Source organism: Felis catus, chromosome D3 (assembly GCF_018350175.1).
Source record: "Felis catus isolate Fca126 chromosome D3, F.catus_Fca126_mat1.0, whole genome shotgun sequence".
Classification (NCBI taxonomy): domain Eukaryota; kingdom Metazoa; phylum Chordata; class Mammalia; order Carnivora; family Felidae; genus Felis; species Felis catus.
In genome coordinates this window covers 40,402,390-40,429,002 of record NC_058379.1, presented here as the reverse complement: position 1 = coordinate 40,429,002, position 26,613 = coordinate 40,402,390, and the positions used below count along the sequence as shown (strand labels likewise).

The 26,613-nt window shown below is 42.1% G+C and overlaps 1 protein-coding gene and 2 long non-coding RNA genes across 16 annotated transcripts in view; 2 read left to right on the top strand and 1 right to left on the bottom strand.

Annotated features, from left to right (window-relative positions):
• DLGAP1 (DLG associated protein 1) overlaps nucleotides 1-26,613 on the bottom strand; it is a 1,131,601-nt gene that overhangs the window by 98,086 nt on the left and 1,006,902 nt on the right. For 8 of the 13 annotated variants that reach the window (XM_045042034.1, XM_045042033.1, XM_023241780.2 and 5 more), the window contains one exon: nucleotides 21,686-21,715. The exons of the other annotated variants lie outside the window; for them this stretch is intronic. In XM_045042034.1, the coding sequence (XP_044897969.1) occupies nucleotides 21,686-21,715 (30 nt within the window). The remainder of the gene's footprint in view (nucleotides 1-21,685; nucleotides 21,716-26,613) is intronic. 13 annotated transcript variants of the gene reach the window in all.
• The window catches only part of LOC123381346, a 73,727-nt gene that overhangs the window by 3,564 nt on the left and 43,550 nt on the right, over nucleotides 1-26,613 (top strand). For both annotated transcript variants that reach the window (XR_006588242.1, XR_006588241.1), the window contains exon 3: nucleotides 23,417-23,500. This is a non-coding gene — a long non-coding RNA (uncharacterized LOC123381346). The remainder of the gene's footprint in view (nucleotides 1-23,416; nucleotides 23,501-26,613) is intronic.
• Nucleotides 17,278-22,972, top strand: LOC123381347. The gene is made up of 2 exons (XR_006588243.1): nucleotides 17,278-20,934; nucleotides 21,075-22,972. It is a non-coding gene; the product is annotated as an uncharacterized LOC123381347 (long non-coding RNA).

Genomic DNA, 26,613 nt, shown 5'->3' with positions numbered 1-26,613 from the left:
ATGCCAATATCTCTTTCTGTCTTACCCCATATAATGATCATGTGAGGACACAGCCAGAAGGCCACTATCTGCCACCCATGAAGTGAGCCCTCACTAGACACTGACCCTTCTGACACTTTGATCTCGGACTTCCCAGACTCCAGAACTGTGAGAAACAAATGTCTGTTGTAAGCCACCCAGACTATGGTATTTGTTACAGCAGCCCCCAAAGACGAAGACAGAAGCTCAGGAACAAAATAATCTCCGGGGCACCTAGGTGGCTCAGGTGCTTAAGCATCCGACTCTGGCTCCAGTCATGATCTCACGGTTTGTGAGTCTGAGCCCCATGTTGGGCTCTCTACTGTCTGCACAGAGCCTTCTTCAGATCCTCTATCCCCTTCTCTCTCTGCCCCTCCCCCGCTCATGTTTCCTTTCTGTCTCTCAAAAAAAAAAAAAAGGCAAAATAATCAAAACTCCAAGAAATAGACCGCAAGGACCCAGGCAGCTTTCCCTGAAAATGCTCCTCCCCATTCCAAAAGGCAAAATAATCGTCTCTCACAGATGCTCACAGAAGCAAAGTCTAGCCATCACACGCACAGAATGTATAAAAGGGAACGACCAAAGGAAGGTGCCCTTGAATCTGCCCGGTGCCCACCTCACAGAACCTCTCCCTCCACCCAGCTGGGGTTCTTGGTAGTGGTTATTACTGACCTGCTTCCCGAAGGAGATGGTTCTTCGTTCATCTCTCCCAAGCAGGCTTCACTTCTGCCTTCATGGAAATCTAGCTCTCACCATTATATGCCTGATTGTATGCCTTCCAAATTCTACAACTATTCACCAGTTATCTAGGCATGCACGTATTCCACCTATTAGCTTTGGTGGCCAAGACCTATAAGCTGTTGTGTTGGCATTTTCTGCCATCACACCCTGTTAGAGGCCGCGTGTGTGTTTGGGCCTGAGGGGGTGGTGGGGAGAGACCACCCCCAGGTCAAACATTTGCCATGGAGCTGCTGGGCACGTGTAATGTTTCTCAAGGTGAGCCACACAAATGCCCCAAACAAAACAATTGGAGGCCGACTTAGCAATTATTTTCAGGAGATTAGATTTGGAGCAGCTTCAAGGATTCCTAATACAAAATAGTGTGCTTTCAGGCAGTCAAACCAAAAGCATAAATTTTCATTCCGAGGGACAGAAAATAGATTCATAGTTGCCTAGGTTTGGGGTAGGGGTGGAGACTAATTGGGGTGTTAAAAATGTTCCAAAGTTAAATTGTGGGTGATGGTTGCACAACTCTGTGAATGTACTAAAAAAAACAAAACATCTAATTACATACTTTAAATGGGTGAATTTTATGGTATGAGTTCTATCTCAAGCTGTTAAACATTTAATTCTGAGAGCATTACATGGTCTATAAAAATAGCCCTAATATTTTATTAGCATTAGTAACTTTTTTTTTTTTTTTTTACCAATTATTTCTGGTGTGTGTGATGACTAATACTTTAGGTTATATATGCTTTTGGGAAGGGCAGACTGGGGAAGGTAATCTGGCTTCAGACAAGGACCAGGTCCCAGGTATAAAAAGGCAGGGAGTAGATTTGCTCAGTGGGAATGTTCTTCAGTCTTCCACTGTGTTTCCCCTGCCCCTCACAGACCCGTGGGGTAGAAGGGGCTGTTTGAGCATGTGTGGTTCCTCCTACCCTATCTCTAGAGTCACTCCTCTGTGCTCTGGAGCCTTAAAGACCACCCAGCTGATTCTGCAGCAGGAGGGCATAACAGAATCTTCAGGAGGAAAAAGGAGACAGGAGGTAGTTTTTGTAATTTGAAAAGCACAGGTTACCTTGTAATGTATTTATTTCATTATGATTTTATTGAGGAGCTCCTTTCTCTCTGTGTCATATTCTTAAAGACTATCCAGGGGTGCCTGGATGGCTCAGTCGGTTGAGCGTACTACTTTTGATTTTGGCTTGGGTCACGATCTCATGGGAACGAACCCTGCGTTGGGCTCCGCGCTGAGAATGGAGCCTGCTTAAGGTTCTCTCTCCCAGGGTGCTTGGGTGGCTCAGTTGGTCAAGTGTCCGAGTCTTGATTTCAGCTCAGGTCATGATCTCACAGTTTGTGAGATCGAGCCCCCCGTTGGGCTCTGTGCTGACAGCACAGAGCCTGCTTGGGATCCTCTCTCTCCATCTCTCTCTATCCCTCCCCCCACATGTGTTCTCTCTCTCTCTCTCTCTCTCTCTTCCTCTCAAAATAAATAAACAAAACATTTTTAAAAAGATTCTCTCTCTCCCTCTGCCTCTCTCTCCTGCTCATGCGTGCTCTCTCTAAAGAAAATACATACATATACAAAAAAGAATAATTACAAACCACGATCCAGGTTCATGATATGGAATGCTATCAGCACCCTAAAAATGCCCAACTCACAGCCCCCTCTACATCTTTTCCCCACTATAAACCTCTCCTTTCCCCAGAAGTAACTACTTTTTCAAATCTCCTAATCATTTTTAGTTTCTTGTTCCCTGTAGATCTTCGAAAGCTCATCTTTTATTTATTTCTACATAGCCTGCATATGTATAATTATATTTATATGATAACACCCGAATCCCACAAACTTTAAGATTGACCTCTCTTAGAAAGGAAAAGCCTATTTATTTTAATTCTAATAATTTAACATCTTCATTTTTGGTGTGACTGTTCTCTTCTCCCTGATGGTGCCTTGCTTCCTTGTGTGCTTAGTTATTTTTGACAGTGGGGAGATCACTTTCTTTGGAAAATTATTTTGTAAAGTTATTTGTGGCCTAGAAAAGTATTCCTTTTCTGTAAAGAGTTATCACTGAAATATTCAGAGCTTGAGGTCCTTTGAACAAATCACTCAGTTGATGCAACTTTGAGCCTGGATGTGAAAGAAGTCCATGTATGGTTACAAATTCTCATGAATGGCTAACCTTCCTCTACTTTAGTACTGAAACAGGAGGTTTTTTGGGTGCATATATGTTTTGTTTTGTTTAGGGTGGGGGGATGGGACGTGGATCATAGGGATAGACTTACCTTCTGGTTCATGCTTACCTATAGAGTGTAAACTTTTGGGATGCCAGTTTTACGGGATAGTTTTCTTACTAGATCTCTCTAGACCTTACTAGATCTTCCCAGTCTGAGAAGACTGGGGCTTTAATATCTGACCATTTGTTCCTACTCTAGGGTGTTATCAAAATCTAAACTTGTAGGGCGCCTGAGCGCTTGCGTGGCTCAGTTGGTTTTAAGCACCTGACTTCAGCTCAGGTCACAATCTCACGGTTTGTGAGTTCGAGCCCTGCGTCAGGCTCTGTGCTGACAGTTTAGAGCCTGGAGCCTGCTTCACATTCTGTGTCTCCCTCTCTCTGCCCCTCCTCCTCCTCTCTTTCTCTCAAAAATAAGTAAACATTAAAAAAAAAAAACTCAAGAAAAAAAAGAAAACCTCTAACTTCCTGCTTTCTAGTAATTCCTTATTAACTCACTAGATCTTTGATGTTTTGAAGGATATATATGTATACTTATATATGTATGTATCCTGCCATATTAGAGGACGTGAAGCCCTACAAGAATATAATTTTAAATTTGTAAAATGAAATCTCTATTGGTTTTTATATTACAGTGATTGAAAGTAAAGCCTGACCAAATCTTTTCAGCTGGAAGTGCTATATGAATGACTCTTCCTATGACTGGGGGTGGGGGAGAGAGGGGAGTGGGAAAGGGGGATGTTTTGCATATGTCCCTTAGAGGAGTATATCAGAATTTCTGAATGGAAGGAGGTGATTTATGCCAAGGGTGATTAGGTATATGTATGTATGTAAAGTATATCAAAAGGTGGTTTGGATTTTTAAAAAATTTAGAAACCTGATTCTATAACTGTATTTAGTCCTGTTTTCTGAAACTTCATTGAAGTTGCAATTCTACAAATTCTACAATGGAAAGGCTTTTTTACATTTTGGGTCTTTGACTTTTTAGATAATCTGTTGAAAGCTATAGATGCTTTTCTCCGGAAATAATTCACACATGTACACATATACAAATTTTGATTATAATTTCAGAGGGTCAAAGGGACCCTCTAAAGAACTTCAGCTCTAAAATTACTAAATACTACTTGACTTTACATAATGGGATACGTTAAGTAACTTCTGGCCATCCATAAAAGTAGAATCTTATGCAGACATTAAAAAGAAAATAACTTGGGGCACCTGGCTGGTGATGCTTGAGCTCAGGATTGTGAGTTGAAGCCCTAGGTTGAGGGTAGAACTTACTTTAAAAAAAGAAAAAAAAAAAAGAAAAAAAAAAGAAAAAAAAAAGAAAAAAAAAGGAAGTAACTTTCTATCTATACTAACGTAGACAGATATTAAAGATACAATGTCAAGTGAAAAAATAAGTTGTAGAACAGATTAGAATGATTTTGGGGCGCCTAGGTGGCTCAGTCGGTTAAGTGTCCGACTTCGGCTCAGGTCATGATCTCGCGGTCCGTGAGTTCGAGCCCCGCGTCGGGCTCTGTGCTGATGGCTTGGAGCCTGGAACCTGTTTCAGATTCTGTGTCTCCCTCTCTCTCTGACCCTCCCCCGTTCATGCTCTGTCTCTCTCTGTCTCAAAAATAAATAAAAATGTTAAAAAAAAATTAAAAAAAAAAAGAATGATTTTGTTTGTGTATATATTATGTAATTATGATTCCATTGGTGGACACACATGGAAAAAATCTGCAGAGATACACAAACACTTGGATATTATAACTGGATGAGTATCGTGGAGACTTTTTTCCTTAAACTAAGTAATATTTGGAACTTCTTTCTACCATAAACTTGTATTTCTTGTATACATTAAGAAGAAAATTTAAGTTAAAAAGAATGAATCATTCTTCTAAAATACAATGTTTTGGGGCACCTGGGTGGCTCAGCTAGTTGAGTGTCTGACTCTTGATTTTGTCTCCGGTCATGATCCCGGGGTTGTGGGATCGAGCCCCTCCTTGGGCTCTGCACTGAGCATTGAGCTTGCTTGAAATTCTCTCTCTCTGCCCTTCTCCCCCACTCTCTCTCTTCCTTGCTCTCTCCCATAAAAAAAAAAAAATTAAATAAAAAATGCAATATAATGTTTTATAGTCTTTATAATCTTCTCTAAAGAAAAAAACAGATATTATGTATCTATTGCTATCCAAATGAGATCCTTTCCTCTAATTTAAAACTTTGGTCTCCTTTTCCACTTTGTTTTCCAAAAGGTTAAAAGACATTTTAACTTCTTAACTTGACTCATCATTGTCCAGCGCCCTTGGGTTTGCTTCTCTTCACATTTTCAATTTCTTGTTTATGTGTAATGCCCTAGCATTATGTGAATAAAATTCAGACATACGGAAATTATATTGAGAATATTGCTTGTATTTCTATATGAATTCTCTTATTTCACGACCTACTAAGTCATACATAATGGCTTTTATGCAAAATGTTTCATGGATTGTTAACTCAAATTATGCTGTTAGAGTCAACTACATGAAATGAGGTAATTAGAAAGCTACCGTGTTCTTACATAATGATCTTTGTCTCAAAGAACTAAGGGACTCTATCTGTCCTATATTTGCACAGATGGATTTTATCAGCGGTGAATAAAATAATTCTAATATTTACCAGATATTTAATTTCTCACCTGCTATTTCAGCTTAATTATATCCTTTTTTTTTTTTTAAGCAGAGCAGATTTTCTAATTTTATTTCTGATATGAGACATTCTGGGTAACATTAGAAAAGAGACCTTTTCCTAGCTTCTGTTAGAGTGGGGTTTGGAATGAAGCAGAGAAATGGGTATAATAATCACAGAAATGACTATAATAGGAAGCCAACCATTCTAGCCTGTTGATCAGAGAAAGTTTCATATACAAACTAGTCAAGAGTCTGGTTACCTATCCCGTTTTTTTTTAATTAAAAAAAAAATTGATTAAGTAATCTGTATGCCCAGTGTAGGGCTTGAACTCATGAGCCTGAGATTAAAAGTTGTATACTTTACTGACTGAATCAGCCAGGCACCCCGTTGTCTCACTCTTGTCAATGAAAGGGACTCCACTTTCTTGGAAGTTTTCAGACTTCTATCACTGATGCAGCCAATTCATTCGTTCACACAGGAGCAGCGAGTGTGGCCTCTCCTGTGCAGAGGGTAGATGATTGGCCGAGGATAACCTCCTGGGGATGCCAGAACCTTCCTGGGGTGTACCTTACTGGGGATTCCCTCCAACAGGCCACCATCTCCATTTTGCAATTGGTTATTTGCTGACAACTTTCTTATGTTCAACTTAACTCTTGTTGAATCAAACCACCTTACATTTAGTTCTAACCTTCAAAAATAAAGAAATTGGTAATATCCAATTTGTAACCCCACATTCCCCTCCCTCATATCTATGTTTAAACCGTTGTCAGTTTCATGAATCCAATCTCCTTCATGGAACAGATTGCCTTGGTCTAGACAGGGTCTTCCATAATAATCACGGGATTCTCTGCTTCTGTCTTTTGAATTATCTCTTTCTTTTTTTAATGTTTTATTTATTTGTTGAGAGAGAGACGGAGACCGCATGAGAGGGGGAGGGGCGGAGAGCAAGAGGGGGACAGAGAATCCAAAGCAGGTTTTGCGCTGACTGCAGCGAGCCCGATGCGGGGTCGAAGTTGGTCACTCAATCAACTGAGCCACCCAGGTGCCCCTGATTTATCATTTATTTATTAAAATTTTTTTCAATGTTTATTTATTTCTGAGAGAGATACAGGGAGACAGAGGATCCAAAGCAGGCTCCACGCTGTCAGCGCAAAGCTTGACTTAGGGCTAGAACTCGTGAACCGTGAACACAGAGCCTGACATGGGGCTTGAACTCATGAACCATGAGATCAAGACCTGAGCTGAAGCTGACTGAACCGTCCAGGCGCCAGCCTGATGTTGTCTTTTAAAGAGACAAACTTGATCATTGGGTTCACTCGCTTAAAGATCTTTAACGGCTCCTCACTTCCTAAGGATGACGTCCAGACTCTGTGTTGGGATTTTTATAACTTAATCCATTCTCTTTTGCTTCTTCCTGTTCTCTCCCTTTACAACTTTTGCTCCTTTCTCTTATTTATTTTCCTGCTTGCAGCTTGACACATACTGTTCCCTGTGCCTGTAAGTTTTGCCCTTTCTTTATCTGGCAAACTCATACTCATCTTTTAAATTTCATATCTGTTATCATCCCTCCTGTAAAGCCTTCCTGAATTAATCTACTCTGTCCCTGTCCTCTCTTAACCTTTAGAAGGTGCTTCTCATATCTTTCATCACTGCACTGTAATTATAGATTCCTGTCTCCCCAGGAGCGCAGACTTCATATCTTGACCATCTCTGAATCTTGAGCCTCCATAGTGCTTGGCTCAATACAATTTTTTTTTTTTTTTTTTCACTTATATGTTGCATATCCGAATTCAGTTCATTTGTCTTTCTTAAAATTTTTTAAAATGTTTATTCATTTTTCAGAGAGAGAGAGAGAGAGAGAGAGAGAGACAGAGTGTAAGTGGGGTAGGGGCAGAGAGAGAGGGAGACACAGAATCTGAAGCAGACTCCAGGCTCTGAGCTGTCAGCACAGAGCCTGACACAGGGCTCAAACCCATGAACCATGAGATCATGACCTGAGCTGAAGTTGGATGCTTATCCTACTGAGCTACCCAGGGGCCCCAAGTTCATACGTCTTTCTAAAGTGGCTAATCTTCCCCTAAGAACAAAACTGGACTACCACAAAATGGACCCCAGATGAGCCTGATTACCTAATGGGCAACTGGGATACCCTGTCTTTATTATTATTGTTTTATAATTTTGTATGTGTATGTTTATGGATATTTATAGGGGTAGTCATAAAGCAAGAAAGAGGCAAAGGCTAATTAAGGAATTTTACTTCTTCCTAATTCTAAGCCCCCTACTCCAGTAATAGAAAATAGACAAGCTGCAGATTCTAGACAATTCTCCATCCAGAGTCTTTCTTCTTGTCTGCCTTATAGAAGGCAGTGTGTTGGGTCGTTTATTGGGTAGAGGTAGCCACACTTCTTCTGGAACCACTTTCTCATATCTATGGTTTTGATTACTCTTTTAAAAATGTTTTTCTAGTACTTTAAAAAATATATTAATGTAGGAGAATTGTGGTAAAGATCAACCGCAATTGTTAAAAAGACGGACCCACGCGACCCTTCTGTTGTGCTGGCGCTTGAGATGTTTTCAATTCACAAACCGACTGGTGTCTCACTACCCATTTTGTTTGTTTTTCTGCTAGACTGCTTTTGTTTTTTTCTTTCGTCTCGTGATCTGATGCTTCCGCTTCCTTCTCTCAGTCACGTTGATGTGCGTTTCACTGCTCTGAATATCATCTTGCTAATGAACTAATTTTGTACTTTATAAAGATCATAGTGGCTCTTCTATTAATGTTACATGGTTAGGAGTGGGAGAACTGAAAGAATAATATCCGGCCCTTCAGGCATTGTGTGTTTGCTGTTTTTAACATCAGGAAGACATTCTATTCCATCAGTGCTTGATTCTGTCATTGTTTGATTCCTGTATGATCAAGAGAACGGCTCTAAATGAGTCTCCTTGGAGCATAAAGTTTGCCAAGATGCTGAAATTGCCACATCAGCGTAGGGTATCAAAGTGGTTATTAGCTAGGCAGCAGTGGTTGTATAATGTGTCATTCATTTGATCTGTTTTATCTCCAGATTCAGTAATAACCCCACAAGAACTTAAACACTGATGCTGAGCTGAATTTTGGTTCCCTGGTATAGCTTTCTACTGCCATTGGTTTCAAATAGAGAAGTTTCCAAAGCTGTGGCCCATGGCCTGGGTGTTCTGTGTGCAGAGGGGCCCATACAAAAAGCACGAATGTGCTTGAATGTGCTTGACGAATGTGATGATGAAGATCAGTTTGGTGAAGATAAGAAATATATCATTTGACATAATTGACATATCATTTGACATAATATCATTTAACATAATTGCACTGGCACTATACATAGAATTGCCTTTTATTTTATGTATTTTATTTTTTACGTAGGCTTCCTACTCAGCGTGGAGCCTAATGCGGGGCTTGAGCACCCGGCCCTGAGATCAAGACCTGAGCTGAGATCAAGAGCTAGATGCTTAACTGACTGAGCCACCCAGGCACCCTAAGAGTTGCCTTTTATTTTATTATTTTTAAAGTTTATTTATTCACTTCGAGGAAGAGAGAGAGCATAAGAAGGGGAGGGACAGAGAGAGAGGGAGAGAGAGAATCCCAAGCAAGTTCCACACTGTCAGCACAGAGCCTTACACGGGGCTCAACCCCATGAACTGTGAGATCATGATCTGAGCTGAAACAAGAATTAGATGTTTAACCAACTGAACCACCCAGGTGCCCCAAGAGTTGCCTTTTAAATGCATTAGCCTAATGAGATAGAATATATGATGGTTCTTTTTTGTATCCGTTATAGCTCTTAGGATACTAGTGTCGTGTGTACAATAGATGCTTAATAAATATTTGTTGACAGAAATAGGCACAGAGAAAGAAATGGACTAACTTGTCATAAAAGTCCTGTGTAAGGCCTGCTCTGGGCTGAGAGCCATGCTGCCCTGTTCTTAAAGCCAAGGGGTTCTTCCTCCAAGCTTCCCGCCCAAATCCTTGATTTCTGGGCCAACCAGTGCAAAATGGCCCACTCCCGTGATCAAAACCAGATTTCTTTCTAATGTGCAATCCTAGGATACGATCTTCAAAAGCCCTTCAAAGTAACCAGAAAAGTTAGAACCTGCCATGGCAAGAAACGGCAGCGCCCCTTAACTGGGGTCTGAAATGAATCCTTGGCTGAACAAGTAGTGGAAATTGACAAAGCTCCCAAACTGAGGAGAACCTAGCACATGGGGAGGCTGGGTGGTCAGACCCAGTCATGTTCCCCACCCGACGTTCTCCACTGAGGACACACCGGTGAGGGAAGCTGAGCGGCGCCCATGCCTGCGTCCTTCCAACACTGATGTGCACATAAAAAGACCTTTCCCAGCTCAGAGCCAAGTCATGACCACCCCTGGAAGCTGAACACCCTCACAGCTTCCTTTGCTTTGCAGTAAACCCTTATGTCCGGAATCACCCTCAGCCTCCTTTTCCCTAGTAGGTCTACTGTTACTGTTACTAGTATGATCATCATTTATTGAGTGCATGCAACATGCCATACATTAATTATTGTCATTTCAACTGTGAGGAAAGAGAAGCCCAGAGAAGTTAGTTAACTTGCCCACAGTCACACAGCTAGTAAATAGGAGAGCCAGAGTTGAAACCCTGGCAGTCAGACTCCAGAACTGAACTCTCAACAACTACCCTACACTGAAAGCATACCCTTCATGAAGCACAGCCAACACAATTACACAGGTGTTCTATAAAAGTAAGACAACGCATTTCTATATAATACTACCCCATGCAGGGGCACCTGGGTGGCTCAGTCGGTTAAGCGTCCAGCTCAGGTCATGATCTCATGATTCATGGGTTCCAACCCCGCACCTGGCTCTGCACTGATGGTGCAGAAACTGCTTGAGATTCTCTCTCTGCCCCTCCCCAACCTGCACGAGCTCTTTCTCTCTCTCACTCTCAAATAAAATACTACTCTGTGCACATATATATAGAGATATTATTATACATAGATATTAATTATAAATGAGATATTATATATCATATATTAGCAAATAGTTATTAATGCATATTACTAAAGATTCTAAGGGCAGTTGTTTTACAAAAATAAGATAATGTACAGTATATATATATGATATATATACACATATGTACATACACACACCAATATATTGTGTGTGTATATACACACATATATACATACACACACACTGGTATACTCTCTCTCTCTCTCTCTCTCTCTATATATATATATATATATGTATATGTATGTGTGTGTGTGTGTGTATATATATATATATATATATATATATATATATATACCGGTGTGTGTGTGTATATATATATACACACACACACATACACACATGTACATGTACATACACACACACTGGGATATATATATATATATATATATATATATATATATACACACACACACACACACACACACACACACCGGTATATTATATACAGGTGACCCTTGAACGACAAGGGCCTGTGTGCAGGCCCACATACATGTGGATTTATTTTGGATAAATACAGTGCAGTACTGGAAATGTATTTTCTCTTCTTTATGATTTTTTAAATAACATTTTCTTTTCTCTCGCTTACTTTATTGTAAGAATATAGTATATAATATATATAACATACAAAATTTGTGTTAATTATCTGCTTATGTTATTGGTAACACTTCCAGGCAAGAGTAGCTATGAGTAGTTAAGTTTGGCAGGAGTCAAAAGTTATATGCAGCTTTTTGACTATGTGGGAGGTTGGTGCCCCCAAGCCCCACATTGTTCAATGGTATACTTTATATACTGGTCCTCTACAATATCAATAGTAAGTTGGTTTTTCTACACATAGCAACAAATTCATGATAGCAAATATTTACACTTCACTCTAGAGATGAGAAGTGCTTTCAGCCCCTTATAGCACTTAACCCCATAGCAATCCCATAAGGACATAGAATAGGTATTATTATTGTGTGCTATGCACCACGGGTGCCAGGCCTTGGTTTACGAGACTTTCATCAAGAGGATAGAAAATATTTGAGTCTTGGAAAAAGACTTACTGGCACTAAACCATGAATAAAAACTGCAAAATCAAAATTAACAAAAAATTAATGAAACGCCGTTCTAAACTACCATTATGTTAACATCACTAATTGTTCAACATACTGTTAACAAAGTTCCATTACATTTGAAAACACTTCGTAGATTGGGTATTTTTCATTTTGTGAGGAATTCCGAAGTATGTATGATTACCAAGGAATCATAGCTAATCATAAATGAAATGAGTTTTACATATGTAATTTTATTTTATTTTATTTATCTAAAAAATTTCTTTAATGTTTATTTTTGAGAGAGAGAGCACGAGAAGGTGAGTGGCAGAGAGAAAGGGAGACAGAAGCCAAAGCAGGCTCCATGCTGCCAACACAGAGCCCGGCATGGGGCTCGAACTCATGAACCGTGAGATCATGACCTGAAATCAAGAGTCCGATGCTTAACCAACTGAGCCATTCAGGGGCCCTGTAATTTTAATTACAGATAAAAATTCTTTCAAAATGTTTACAGCAAACTCATTAATGGGAAGGAGGATCATTGTAAAATGTTTGAAATATACAAGGTGGCTGAACCCTGGGCCTGTGAAATTTCTAAATTGCCTGATTATGGGTGCAGCATGAGGACACCTGAGCACAAAGGAAGTGATTTGCCTCCTAAGGCAAGAGGGTAAGTACTGAGATGAAACTCAAAACCTCGCCTTCAGGGCATGGTGCTCCTTCTGTTCAGTGTCTTCAGGGGACAGTCTCCATGAACATCTAGATCCCCTTCTTAAATAGGACCAGCCAAACCAGTGCCTGTCACTGGTAGACGCACACTCCGGGTTATGTTCACTTATTTGTGCTCCACTGTAATTCTTTACAAAAAGTCACCGGCTGCTCCCTCATTGAAGCTGGTGAGATTGTGCCTGGAAGCAGGAGATTTCACTGTGTGCCATATCCCTTGCACAGTTTATAACAAACTGAAATAAAACCACTGCTCGCCTATCTGGAGATGCAGACATACAGAAAAGGAGGGTGATGTGGCAGACGACTTCAAGGGTTCGATTATTTCTCAGTCCTGGGTTTGAAGTTCTATGACTCTGAGTTAGTAATTTCTCCACGCCTCGGTTTCCTTTATAAAACCAGACGAGAGGTGCCTGGGTGGCTCAGTTGGTTTAAGCGTCCGATTTCATTCAGGTCATGATCTCGCTGTTCATGGGTTCGAGCCTGGCACTGGGTTCTGTGCTGACAGCTCAGAGCCTGGAGTCTGCTCCTGATTCTGGGTCTCCCTTTCTTTCCGCCCCTCCCCTGCTTGCACTCTCTCTCTCTCTCTCTCTCTCTCTCTCTCTCAAAAATAAAAAAAACATTAAAAAATTTTTTTGGAAAAAAAAAACCCCAGATGATCATAAAAGGAGCTACTGAGTTACTGTGAAGTTTTAATGAGGTCATGTATGTGTTCTCTTTGCTTGCTAGGATTATGAACAGATTATAAAGTGCTCAACAAATGTTAGCTCTTTGTATTATGACTTGCCTTCCTGTCTTATCAATAGCCATTTGTCCAGGATGTAAAAAACACACCCAGGAGATAGGCATTTTATATATTTTTATATATTGCTGGTCAAGTGGAGAAGGCACTGTCCCCGTGGAGGGGCCTATGGCAATATCTAGCACAAATACATATGCATTTTGCTCTTTGACCTGGCAATTCAGCTTCTAGAAGTCAGTTTATTTTCTTAATTTTAAAGATTTTTTTTCCTTTTCTTTTGTAAGTTTATTTAGAGAGAGTGAGAGTGTGAGCGGGGGAGGGGCAGAGAGAGAGGGAGAGAGGGGGAGGGAGAGAACCCCAAGCAGGCTCTGTGTGGTCAGTGCAGAGCCTGACGTGGGGCTCAGTCCCACGAACCACAAGATCATGACCTGAGCTGAAGTCAAGAGACCGATGCCTGATGGATTGAGCCACTCAGGCGCCCTGAAAGATTTTTTTATTTTCAAATTATCTTTATACCCAACTCACAGCCTGGAGATGGAGACTTGCATGGTGCTCCACGGATGCACACAGCCAGGGGCCCCTCAGCTTCTAGGAGCTTTGAGCCAATGTAATAAAAGTAAGAACAACAAAACATCATAAATAAACACCTAAAATATATTGAGTGCCTATAGGCACCATTATCTCATTTTATTTAAGCTTCTAATCATCTGGAGCGCCAAGTAGCTTTCACCCCATTTTACAGATGAGGCCAAGTGTGGTTCAGAGACAGTGACCTGCTTCTGATTACAACACAGCCAACAAGTCACGGCTGCTGAGTTTGCAACTAGGAATGTCTTTGTTACTATTCTGTACTTTCTTCCAACAGAGCATGATCCAAACTCATTGTTAGGAGTTTATATTTGAGGAGGCGATCTATAAAATCAACAACAGGATACAGAGGCTTGAAAGGAAATTAAAACTATTTCCTGACAGGCATATATTCATCAAACACTATGCTCCACCGAGCTGTATCCAGTAGCTTTCTGTTTTCATCTATGCATACATGTTCCTTAAACCTAGGAAATACCTGGGGTGCCTGGGCGGCTCAGGCAGTTAAGCATCTGACTCTGGATTTCGGCTCAGGTCAGGATCTCATGGTTCCTGAGATCAAGCCCTGAGTCAAGCCCTGCATCACGCCCCGCGTCGGGCTCTGTGCTGACAGCATGGAGACTGCTTGGCTCTCTCTCTCCCTCCCTCCCTCCCTCTGCCTCTCTCTCTTCTCTCTCTACCGCTTCCCTGCTCATGCTTTCTATCTCTCTCAAAATTAATAAATTCGAAAAGAATTTGAATCTTTTTTTTTAATGTTTATTTTTGAGAGAGAGAGAGAGAGAGAACACAAGTGAGGGAGGGACAGAGAGAGAGGGAGACACAGAATCCGAAGCAGGCTCCGGGCTCTGAGATGCCAGCACAGAGCCCAGGGCAGGGCTCAAACTCATGAACTGTGAGATCATGACCTGAGCGGAAGGCAGAAGCTTGACCAACTGAGCCACTCATGTGCCCCAAGAATTTGAATTTCTAAGAACAAAACAAAACTGGGAAATACCTGAATATCCGTACATCTCTCCAGAACATTTCAGATCCCTAAAGTGTTGGGACTGGCACTTGCTTTTGCATTTCGTTGACATATTATTGTAAAAAGGCTTTGGCTTTTTTTGTCAGTGAAACCAAACAAAAGTCATATGTATGTTCTTTCAACTTAAAGCCTTTGTGACTTCAACGGAACTGTTGTATATGCAGCTGTGGCTGCGTTTAAGATATGTAAACATCTTAGATAAATACCAAATGTACATGGGATCAACGTCAAGTTGAGTTTACAGTTAATTTTAATGGGCGTGGTGGATAAATCAAGAGGGTGTGATTTCTGAGGTCAAGCTCTAATCCAAAGCATCGACTGATTTTAGCAGTTGTCTAAATTATGGTATGTTCTCAAATTAACAGTAAGTTCATACTGCAATTTCAGGTTTCAAATGTAAAAGCTGTTTTCTAAATTTGGGATTGAACTAGTAGACTTGGCTCTGAGGTCACTACTGAATTGGCTTTAAAGACTGCTAATTAGACCGCCATCCTTAAAAGCTGCCTTCTTACAAAGCTTAATAGGGTTAGTTATTCTTTTAAAGGAGGCGCTTTGTTTACACTGAAAACTTTCAGTAGATTGCTAAAAAGAATAAAAACAAACACATAGACCTTGAAACTTACACTCTTCAAAAACAAAAAGAAGAGAAAGAGAGGAAATCGGTGTCTAAAATCGGTAGATTTTCCTTTACAGCTTGTCTTTGATTGGATAAATTTCTGTTTCCTACCCTGGGGAGGGTGGTGAAGGGTAGGGCATGGTGCTTTGGATGCAAGCCGTCTTCTGGGTGATGTTAATTTGTTGTAGGTTTTCAAGGCTGCTTGTTCAGCAGAGACTTTATTAGTTTTTGGCTACAGAAAGTCAAAGATTTATAGAAGGTTGCTCTCTGGATAGCTGTGGCTGTAATCCCTTTAGGTCTCCTTATTTGAAAACTATGTTCTTGATCAGTGTTGACGAACAGCACACTCGGGAACACTGTGAATTTATAAACTACTTCGTAAGAAAATATTATTAATATTGACGAACTCAGTCTTTAACACTTTGTCGAACTAGCCTGAAAACCTTCCCTGTCTTCCCAACCCCCAAGACTAGAAGAACTGGTAAGGGGATAGTTCCATCTGACCCGAACATCCCCAATTGGGATTGGCTCCTGGCACTGTTCACTCAGGCATCTGCTCCCGCCTCCACAGAGATGTCACAGCTGCTGGTGAGGTCATCCGGGAACCCTATTCCTATGTGAGGAGCTTCTCTCTGAGTTCTCTCAGGGAAAGCAAGGGTTTATGCTGATTGTCTGTCTATGGCTTTGCCCCAAATCAAACTTTCAACAGCGTGTTACAGTATAATCCTAGTGGAAGTAATGACTTGTTTGCTAGCGACACTGGGAAGAAGGGGAGGGCGGGGACGGGCACTGCAGGAAGCCTGAGGAAGGCTGTAGAGAAAGAGGAAGAGTAAGGAAGAGAACAAAAGCTTATTGAGTACCTACTGTATTCCATACGTGGTGTTAAGTCCTTTACATATATCATATTGTTTAGTCTTTATCCTTGCCCTGAGAAATAGAGATCTCCATTTTATGGGGCAACAAGGCAAACCCGTCCAGTGAGTGGTTAGCTTTCTATTGCCTGAAGGCTCTCCTGTCCCCCATTCACTTTCTATTACAGAGCAGAAATAGAAATGCAGTTGGAGTAGAGGAGGAAGGAGGGGGAAGGGAAGAAGAGGAAAAAGAAACACTTAAAAAAAAAAAAAAGATAAATGTGAGAGAGCTCTGAAACTCTGCCAGTGGTTATTCGACGTTAACTCTACCTGAAGTAAGGGTAACTCCGAGAAGGACTGGAAATTAGGCACACCTTGACTCATCTTCCAGTTTCTGGGTCACCCTGGGTCAGCTTTGCCATTTCAGGAGGAGCCTAGTTTTTGGAGGCTATTTGGTAAATTCTCAACTTAATGCTCATCCCGCCCGGAGACATTGCTACGGAATAGTAAAAATTTGCCCAAAGTTTGGTAAGTCTCTGCAGAATACATTTGAGAAGAGAACATTTATTTGCTCAGTAGGGTGATCCAGTTTCCAGGTTATCCTTGTAAGAGAGAGGACTGGGTTTCTTTGCAGAAATAACTCTCTCTCTTTTTTTCTTTAATTTTTAAAAAATTTACTTTGAGAGGGAGGTGCAGAGAGAGAGGGGGACAGAGGGTGCTGGGCTCCGACTCATGAAGAACTGTAAGATCATGACCTGAGCTGAAGTCAGACACTTAACCAACTGAGTCACTGCAATATTTCTTTAAGTGTTAAATTCACTTGGGGTTGCTATGGAGTGAATATTTGTGTCTCCCCCTACCCCCATTCACATGCTGAAATCTTAACCCCCAAGGTAATGGTATTAGGAGGTGGGGCTTTTGGGGGGCACCTGGGTGGCTCAGGGCGGTTAAGTGTTCGACTTCGGCTCAGGTCATGATCTCACCATCTGTGGGTTTGGGCCCTGCGTTGGGCTCTGTGCTGGCAGCTTGGAGCCTGTTTCAATTTTCTGTGTCTCCCCCTTTCTCTGTCCACCCCCACCCACCGCCCCGCTCATGCACTGGCTTGCTCTCTCTCGCAAAACATTAAAAAAAATTTTTTTTAAGGAAAAAAAAAGGAGGTGGGGCTTTGGGGAAGTGAATGAGACATGAAGGCAGAAGCTTCATGAGTAGGGGAGAGCTCCCTTGCACCCTCTACCTTGTGAGGACACAGTGAGAAGCCAGCAGTCGCAATCCAGAAGAGGGGTTGCGCCCCACACTGAAACTGCCGGTGACTTGATCTTGGACTTGCAGCCTCCTCGATGGTGAGGAACAGATCTCTGTTGTGTAAGCCGCCCAATCTACCATAATTGGTTGCAGCAGCCCAACAGACTACGACAGACACACTGCATGTCATATTATGGAAAATAGTCTTTCTTAAGCACAGTAATCGAGTATTTCAGGACTTTATGTAAGTAAAGTCGGATCATAGCTTCGTATCAGAAGAACAACTCTTGTTTTTATAGATTTATGATATAGACATTAAGCTGCAGGGATTATGAATGTGAAAACTGGGAACAAAGATTGAATAAAGCTTTTGCTTATTTTTTCCCTATGCCTGAGGAGTCATTCCATTTTCTGGGTCAGAGGCTACGAGGCCGTCGAGAGCACCACCTTGAACATGAGAAAAGTCCTAAGCCCCTGCTCTGAAGGGGATTGTGGCCCATGGGCCATTACCATGGAGAAGTTAAGATCCTTAAAACATATCTAAATAAAATGAAGTGACAAGAGGAAAAAAGGAGAACAGAAGCTCTGCATGCCCAGGGGGACTTTTGTTTATGAAATGGAAGCTGTTCGTGGAGACTGTGAGGTTTTACTGTGAACACAAGTTTCACCTCTAAAGCTAACTGAGGCCCCACAGCATGCCCACACAGGACGCGACTGCGGGCGAGGGCCTCGATAATCATCTCGTCTGGTAGATTTTTGCACAGAGGCTCATCTGGTCCCATTTTTAAAGACATGGGAATTTTCCAAAAAAGCCAAACTTCATTCCCTCGTATGGGCTTTCAAAAGCAGTTGGTGGCGTTTTGGTATTTTGGATTCTCACCTACCCATACGGTATAAACAAATCGCTTTTGAGGCAAGTTCTCATCACGCAACACAGCCTGGTTATCAGTCACAAAGGCCTGTCATCAGCCTCTGCAGTCTCATCCAGTCCCTCCAGGCTGGATGCCTCCCGCCTGAATGCTCCCCGCGTGTCTGAACACACCGCCCCTGTTGGATGAGGAGCTTCAGGCTGGGGCTGGACCCCTCCTCCCTGCAAGAAATTGCTGCTTGTAGAAGTCAGGGCAGGTCTAACTCAGGCATGACTCAGCTCTTCGTGACCCGCGTTCTCCTTTCTCCTTGATGAGACTGGTGTGCTGGCCCCACTTATGGAAACATGTGCCCTGCTCCCTCCCTTCGCCCTGCCTCAATTTGCAGAGGGAGCATCCCTTTAAAGAGGAATATTTAGGAGATTCTATCATGGAATTCTTGGGAAGAACGGTTTTGCTCCCACCGGACAAAAGAGTTTTTCCCCCTTTACCAGGCACCCAACCACCGCCCATCTCCCCTTTCTCCCACTTTGCTTCTGGATGTTTCTCTCTTACCCGGATTTTCTCCCAGTTTGGGATTATCAGTCTAAAATGAGAGTCTGGAGTTCATCAGTGTTATCGATAAAACTTTGCAACTATTTCAAAGTTTTTTCCTGTTCAAATAGGTGAGGCTGCAAAATGCTGAAGGGGGCACCTCTGTTCCAGAGAAAGGGAAAGAAAAACACTGCATGACAAAAATACGTGGTGGGAAGTAGCACGGGGAATCTTTGTCGATTTTCTCTGACCACTTTGAGAATTGTTTTTCCTTGAAAAGAAGAGAAAAGAAAAGACAACCTACCTAAAATATTAATGCTATTGTTAGAGTTCTACGATAATCCAAAGCAGAGTCATTTTGAAAGAAAAGGTAGGTTTCATTTCTGGCAGCGGATCCCCTCCGCTGATTTACATACTCCTTGACATGATTCACTATATGAAGCGACCTTGAGTTCATACCACAGATGGAAAAGAGCGAGTACAGTAATCAGCTAAGCATTCGTAAGGACTACCAGCTGAGGTTTGATTTCGAATCCGGAGAGAGTGTTTCACACACATTCCACTGAGCATGCTGGTCAAAAATCTCACATTCCAGATGCAGCAAGAATGCATGCATTGAGCGCGCGCACACGCACACACACACACACACACACACACACACACACACTGGCCTCCAGACAGCCCCCTGTGCACACATGTTCTAACACGGTTACAACAGAGCATGCTCCCAAGCCTTCAAGCTTCCACAGCCCTCAGCCAAGAAGCTGCCCCAGAGATAGTTGCTCAAGCAGCGGGTCACGGTGGGCTTGACCTCTGACACCCACAGCTGCCCCAGCGGACTTCCCGGGAGCCCCAGGGGCTCAGAGGAGGCTGAGTGGTAAGGATGCCGAAAAAGTCCCAAGCAGTCATGCTGCTTCTCGCCCTTAGTTTTCCTTTCTCTCTCGTCATGCCCTGGAGACCGTGAACCTGTTTGGGGCGTTCAGAGAGGCCATGCTACCCGGTAGTGACAATAGTTACTAACAAAATGATGAACACAACAACAGTTCCGGCAGAACAAGAGGTTTTAAGTTATCTCACGTTCTTGTCATTTCCTCGCTTCTTAAAGCATGTATTTTGTTTTTCCATCCTTTTGTTGCGGGTGGCCCACTGTGCTGAAGTCAAGCAGGCCACGCAAAGCTCTGACTTCAAAGCCATTCCTTGATAAAACATCAAAACGGCCCAGGGTGGGCCAGCTGTTATCTGGAATTCTACAGATAATTCACTGAAACTCGGTGCTCACTAGCCGCAGAGAGTTTCCGAGGCAAGGCCGTTCCCAGGGTCCTGCTTGATTTTGTTGCCGCGTCTCCTGTGTTTTGTTAGGCAGGGAGAGGGTTGGACCGTCTCTCAATAAAACTCCGTGTTAGCGCACCGGAGAAACCTGACTCCTGCTTGGCCTCGTAGAGGCCGGAAATGTGAACTGTGCCCTCCCTGGCCCTGAAGGTGACATCGTCTTGCTTCTCCTTCTCCACCTGGAAGCACCAGTGACTGCTTTCCCCTGGGCTTTGGTTCGCTTTGGAAGAGCCGTGGCCTGCTTTCCACCATGAATATCAGAAATACTGCCCTTTCAACTCTGTGCTGTAAAATGTGATGATACTGCATCTTCATGAGGTACCGAGTTCCCCACTTTGGGTTTGCCAGTCCTGTGGGTTCATTCTGGAGCCCCTCCCTCATCTCTCAGTCTTCAAACGCCAGCCCATCTATCTAATCCCTTTGCTGGAATCACGCCGATGGTCTCACCGATCCTTCCCCCTTGCATTCTTCCACTTCCCACCTCCATGCAATGCCCGATCAGCAAGCCACATTTCCCTTTAAATGTGAAGACTCACCTGAAAGCCCACCACCTCTTCCGAGAAGCCTCCCCTGATTAAGTGGGGATGAAGGAGCTTTCGAAGCATGGCTGACAGACTCCCGATAAATGAGAACACACACACACACACACACACACACACACCCAAAACAAACACAGAAACTCACAAGAAGAGCAAATTACACATTCGCCACTTTCGGACAGCACGCTTCTTTGAGGGTACGGAGATCAATTTTATAGAAATAACTAATCATTTCAGCAGATAGGGTATTTTTAGCATTCTTGGAGGTTAGCAAAACACTGCTGTCCTCTCCCACACCAATCTGTGTCTTTCCTCAAATCCCTTCTTTTCTTCTTAGCTTCCTAGATGCACGTGTGAAGGGGACTGCCACTTGCCGGATATGGATGGCACGAATGACACCGAACGAAGTGGGTCCTGGCAGTGCTTCCGGGCTGGTGGATCACACTGCCCAGGAGGACCCTGCGTCTGAGACCAGTAAATGCCTTAACCACGTAGTGTTCTCGTCAGGGAGATTTCACGACTCCATGCCCCCATCCTTCTTGGGCAAACATGCTGGGACCATGGTACACGTGGATAAAGGACCAAAACACTCTAGAGAAGGCCCTGCGGAGAGAATGGCGGGCAAGCTTCCTGGCAAGTCTCCACGTTCAGCCTCAACTAAGGCTGCTGGGGGGCAAGGGGATCTGTAGGGAGCCCTGGATCGGAGGCAATCACATCAGAAGTAGAAGCAGACATGTTCGATCTCCAGAAGACCGCCCTCCGGGGCCAGAGGCCTGGGAGACTCATGGCATCAAATGACCAGAACGAGGAGAACACAGATGGAATGGTGATAGCTGGCAATTAGAACATGGCACCAAACACCACTGCCACAGACGCTTTCTAGCTACAAAGCCACGCTAGGCAACCTTAAAGCAAAACAGTATCGATTTTGTGGTTGTAAAAACGTACCTTCAACTGCAGAACTCAGTTTTATGACACCTTGAATAAAAACAAAAAGTGGCAGTTATATAATGGACCCAGATCTCCTAGTCTCCTCAACACACACACATGCTTCAGACCTAGAGTTTTTGCCGGCATGTTGAGAGTTTAACTGAACAAGTAACAACTTGGAAAACAAGGTCGTTTTCAGTCCTCGATTAGACCTGATGGCGTCTTCACTTCCTCCGCTAAAACCGTTTGGGGGAGTTTTTCACTAAAGAAGGGATCTGACGTGTTTTTGGCCAAAACAAAGGCCAAGTCTGTGTGAATGACTATTTCTGTATGGAAGTCGTGCTGGATAATGAATCGATAAAACTTCACCCAGCAGGACACCGGTGTCTAGTACTTTCTATTTAGTGCTATGTATAGAGATCATTTGATACATGTTGGGACAGGGTATCTGTTGAGATATACAGAAGGTGATTAAAAGCCATGGTGTGATCTGGCAACTTCCTTCTCTGAGGTGGTTGGGCCAAAGGCCATTTACTGTTCAGATGTGGTCAGTGTTCCAGCTCCCTGCAGGTCAGTGAACCGGCCCTCTGAGTGTGTCAGATTGCTCATGAACCAAGGAGACCTTACTCCTGACTGGACACTCATGTGCCTTTTTGATGTGTTTAAGGATGAAAATACTCAACTGAGATCAACTAGACTGGGTGCAATGATTTGATCAAACGATCGTTGTTTTTTGGTGGGTTATAGTTACAAATAAATAATATTCCCCAAACCCTATGTGATGGCCATGATACTTGAGGCTGAGCAAAAATGTCTATTTACAGTTTCATGTGGTTGGCATTCTGGTTCTCTTTCCAACCAGAGGAGTTTCAAATTAAAAATGGAAACAAAACCCTTGCAAAGTCGGTAAGCCAAATCGGGATGAGTGTGAACACGCACTGATTTTAACAGATTAGGTTAACAAAGAGACAAACTTGCTCTCCGGTCAGTGTTTAACGAGGGACTCTCCAGGGCGAAAAGTATGCATATAAATGTATGTATGTTTATTATGGTTTTTACTGATAGACATGATGTGTGATACATAACCTACAAATAATAATAAAATCCACGGTGCTCTTTACTGCACATTCCTTATAGCCACTTGATTTTCGCGGAATGCTTTTGTTGATTTTGGTCAAACTCTCGTATTCATAGCCAGCAAGTCAACTGTGATTTGCACAGTTGCAAATCATTGCAATTGCAATCATGCATCGAATGTCATCCCAACCCCCTCTTTCCCTAATAAATGTATTATCATTACACCTCCTGTGTGGTCTACTCTTGAACTATTTTTCACACCTTCATAGACGTTATTTTCATTAAAACTCTTTCAACTTCAACACCACGTAATTACTTCCACCCTGGCCTATTTCAAGCTACAAGCCTGATGTCAGCAAATGTGGAGGTGAAAAGGGGTGGGCAAGTAGCAATACTATTATGTAGTATTTTTACCATGCGAGCGCTGTAGTTGTATAGTGTGCATAGTAGACCGTAGTCAAATGATGAGGAAGGTAAGAGTTTTAAGTATTTATTACCTTTGTTTTTAATATCATTTATTTAATTATAAGCTTATATCACTTAATTTATAATAATGGCCGTGCTTAATCATGGGCTCGCATCATGCCCCAAATTATAATAATTCGCTCCTGCAAGCTGGTATGAATCAGGTCTAGCATAACGTTGTCATGACTGATGTTTCTTTCCACTCAGGCCCGGAGAAGAAAAATCCTGATCTTCAGAATGCTTTCCGAGCTATTCACAAAAGGGGTTATAATTTAACTGAATGAGACAAACGTAAGTAAGCTTAGCATTTGCTATTATTTTTCCAGTAACTTCAAAGCCTCTTAAAACCGTCACACGTAAAAATATGCTATACATAGATCACCTTGGAAATAACAGTCGCTGACAATCATCTACGAACATAACCTAAATGGACATGCCCAGGCCATTTATGCCAAGAGGTATGAGTCACTGGCTTATTAAACAACGATCCTGTCTTTTTTTAAACCGTCGAATTCTTATATAGGAAACCAGGTCATGATATTGATTGTTTTTCAGCCATATTTATTTTTGTGTATAACCATGGTGTCAGCACCCGCCATTTAAACAAAAAGACAACGGTGTGCTCTAATCAGGGTGCTCTGATCAGCTTTACGCAGGTAAAGCAAGAAAATCTAAACAGATTCTTATGGGATTTGTGGTTGTTGTTGGACCAGAGCCCAGTAGTACATTTATTGAATAAGGGGAAAAAGATAAGCTAAAAAACTAATAACAGTCTGATTTTAAAGCTCTAATTATGAACATTATTTTAATAAAAACATTAGTGATTCATCAACTCCATATACACTTCTCTTATGTTTTTTTTTTTTTAACCTCCAAATCAGGCTTTTTCCTATAGTAGGATAGGCCTTTGTAAAGATGTTGCAAAGTAACGATGTTGCAGTGAAAATACAGAATTAGCTAAGTCTAATTAGACAGCTAATATTAATACTATACAAGAATTGTAGGATAAAGGGAAACTATATTTTATTTTAAACTACTATATTAAAAACATTTTGAATATTTAAAAAACGATTGATGTTGATGCTGAGAAGCTACATGTAGCACTGTTGACTCCCAGGACACACGATAGACATTATCTGGTGATTGGCTGACATTGACATTGCCTGGAATTTAGGGTAAGCCGTAACACATACATATATGCATATATACACACAATGGATCTTACTTCTCCCCACCCCCCTCCCCTTTAATGTTGCATCATCTGCAGAAATGTTTGAAAATAAAATTTAAAAAAAGAGACAAAAAGGAAAAGAAAGCTAACTGTTCTTCCCTCCACTCGATATCACTAGTATTGCAAAATTCCTAATCTCGTGGGTGATTTGTGCAGACCTGGTCTATTGCCTTCCTGCATGTTGGGGCAAATCACCAACCGGGTGTGTTTCCTGCCGCCATTCTCCAACTCCAAAGCTATTCCACCCTCTTTCCTACCACTCTCACCAAATTATTAATTTCAGACGATCTATAATATTTCTTAAGAGAGTCAAGTTAGCATAATCCATGCTCAAGTATGAATGACTAGGACTCACTAGAATCTTCCAGTGACATCTCATTGTTGTTGAAATAGTAATACAGTTCTTACCCCCAGCTGACAAGGCCTTATGCCATATATTCCTGCTTATTTTGTTACTTCTTCTACTTAATCTCACCTGACTTTCTCCCTGATTTGAGATGCTTTAGCCACGTTTGTCTTCTTCCTGTGCCCTGCATTGCTAATTCCTTTCTGCCCCTGCTAGTGCTCCTAATGCTCCCTCTGGTTCAAGTGCTTGCCCCTCACCTGCTAGATCTTCCTACACCCAGTGCTTTCTCGTCACTCAGATATTACTTCACACGTCACTTCCTCAGACAACCCTTCCTTGCTTACTGCATTTAGAGCAGACCCAGTAATAACTCTGTAGACCATCTCTCTCTTCTATTTATTTATTTTTATAGTAGTTATAAATTCATAGATAGTAGTTATAAATCCGTAACTGCTTGGAATCATGTCATTGATTCATCACTCGGTTCCTTGTTTGTATCTGTCTTCCTCATAAAGATGTAAACAGAATGAGAGAGCAGGGACCTGCTTTGTCTTGCTTGTTCCAGTAACTCTCTTGACTAGAATAGTGCCTGGCATAGAGCAAATACTCGATGAATATTTACCTAATGAGTAAGTGATCATTCCCAGGTGTTTCCAGACATCCTAAAAAGAGAATTTTAGGGGCACCTGGGTGGCTCGGTGGGGTAAGCATCTGACTCTTGGTCACAAACCGCAAGATCATGACCTGGGCCGAAGTCGGACGCTTAACCGACTGAGCCACTGAGGCGCCCGAATGTTTTTCTTTTTTTTTTTTTTTTAAAGAATTTTATCGATCTTTGCAAATGTAATTTAAACATTTTGTCTTAATCGTGGATATTGTCGAGCAGAATCCTGAGATTTCGTTATATTGACCACTCTATTTCTACTCAGAGGCTGGTCTTCATGGAGGGTAGGGAACATTGATGTGTAGAGTGAATATACAAAAATTACAGTGATATTTAGGTTTCAAGATTATACTGTTAAAACAGATCCCCAAGAAATAATTTTATCAACTAGTTGGAGACGGGGTTATGCTATAAATGGACTTCAAGAAATATCAGCTAATTGATTTTATATCTAAATATCTCAGGAATCTGCAGTTCTCTTATCTGTACTGTCCTCACGTTAGGCCCAGTCATACAGGAGTGCTCACACGAACCTGTATGATATGATATGGATAGAGAAAGAAGAACTAAGAAAGGACCATTCAGTTTTTAATGTCCTCCTTCCAATGCATTCTCATACTGCAGCAGGAGCAGTCTTTTTAAAAGGCAAGTCCTTGGGGCGCCTGGGTGGCTCAGTCTGTTAAGCGTCCGACTTCAGCCAGGTCACGATCTCGCGGTCCAGGAGTTTGAGCCCCGCGTCAGGCTCTGGGCTGATGGCTCAGAGCCTGGAGCCTGCTTCCGATTCTGTGTCTCCCTCTCTCTCTGCCCCTCCCCCGTTCATGCTCTGTCTCTCTCTGTCTCAAAAATAAATAAACGTTAAAAAAAAATTAAAAAAAAAAAAGAAAAAAAAAGGCAAGTCCAATGACATCATATTCCTAGCCCTTTAAAATTCATAAATGGCTTTTCATTTTTTTTTTAAAGTTTATTTATTCATTTTGAGAGAGAGAGAGAGAAAGCACAAATTGGGGAGGGGCAGAGAGAGAGGGAGAGAGAGAGAATCCCAAGCAGGCTCCGCACTGTTACTGCAGAGCCCGATGCGGGGTTAAATCTCACAAATCGTGAGATCATGACTTGAGACACAATGAGACGCTTGACCCACGGGGCCACCCAGGTGCCCCGGCTTT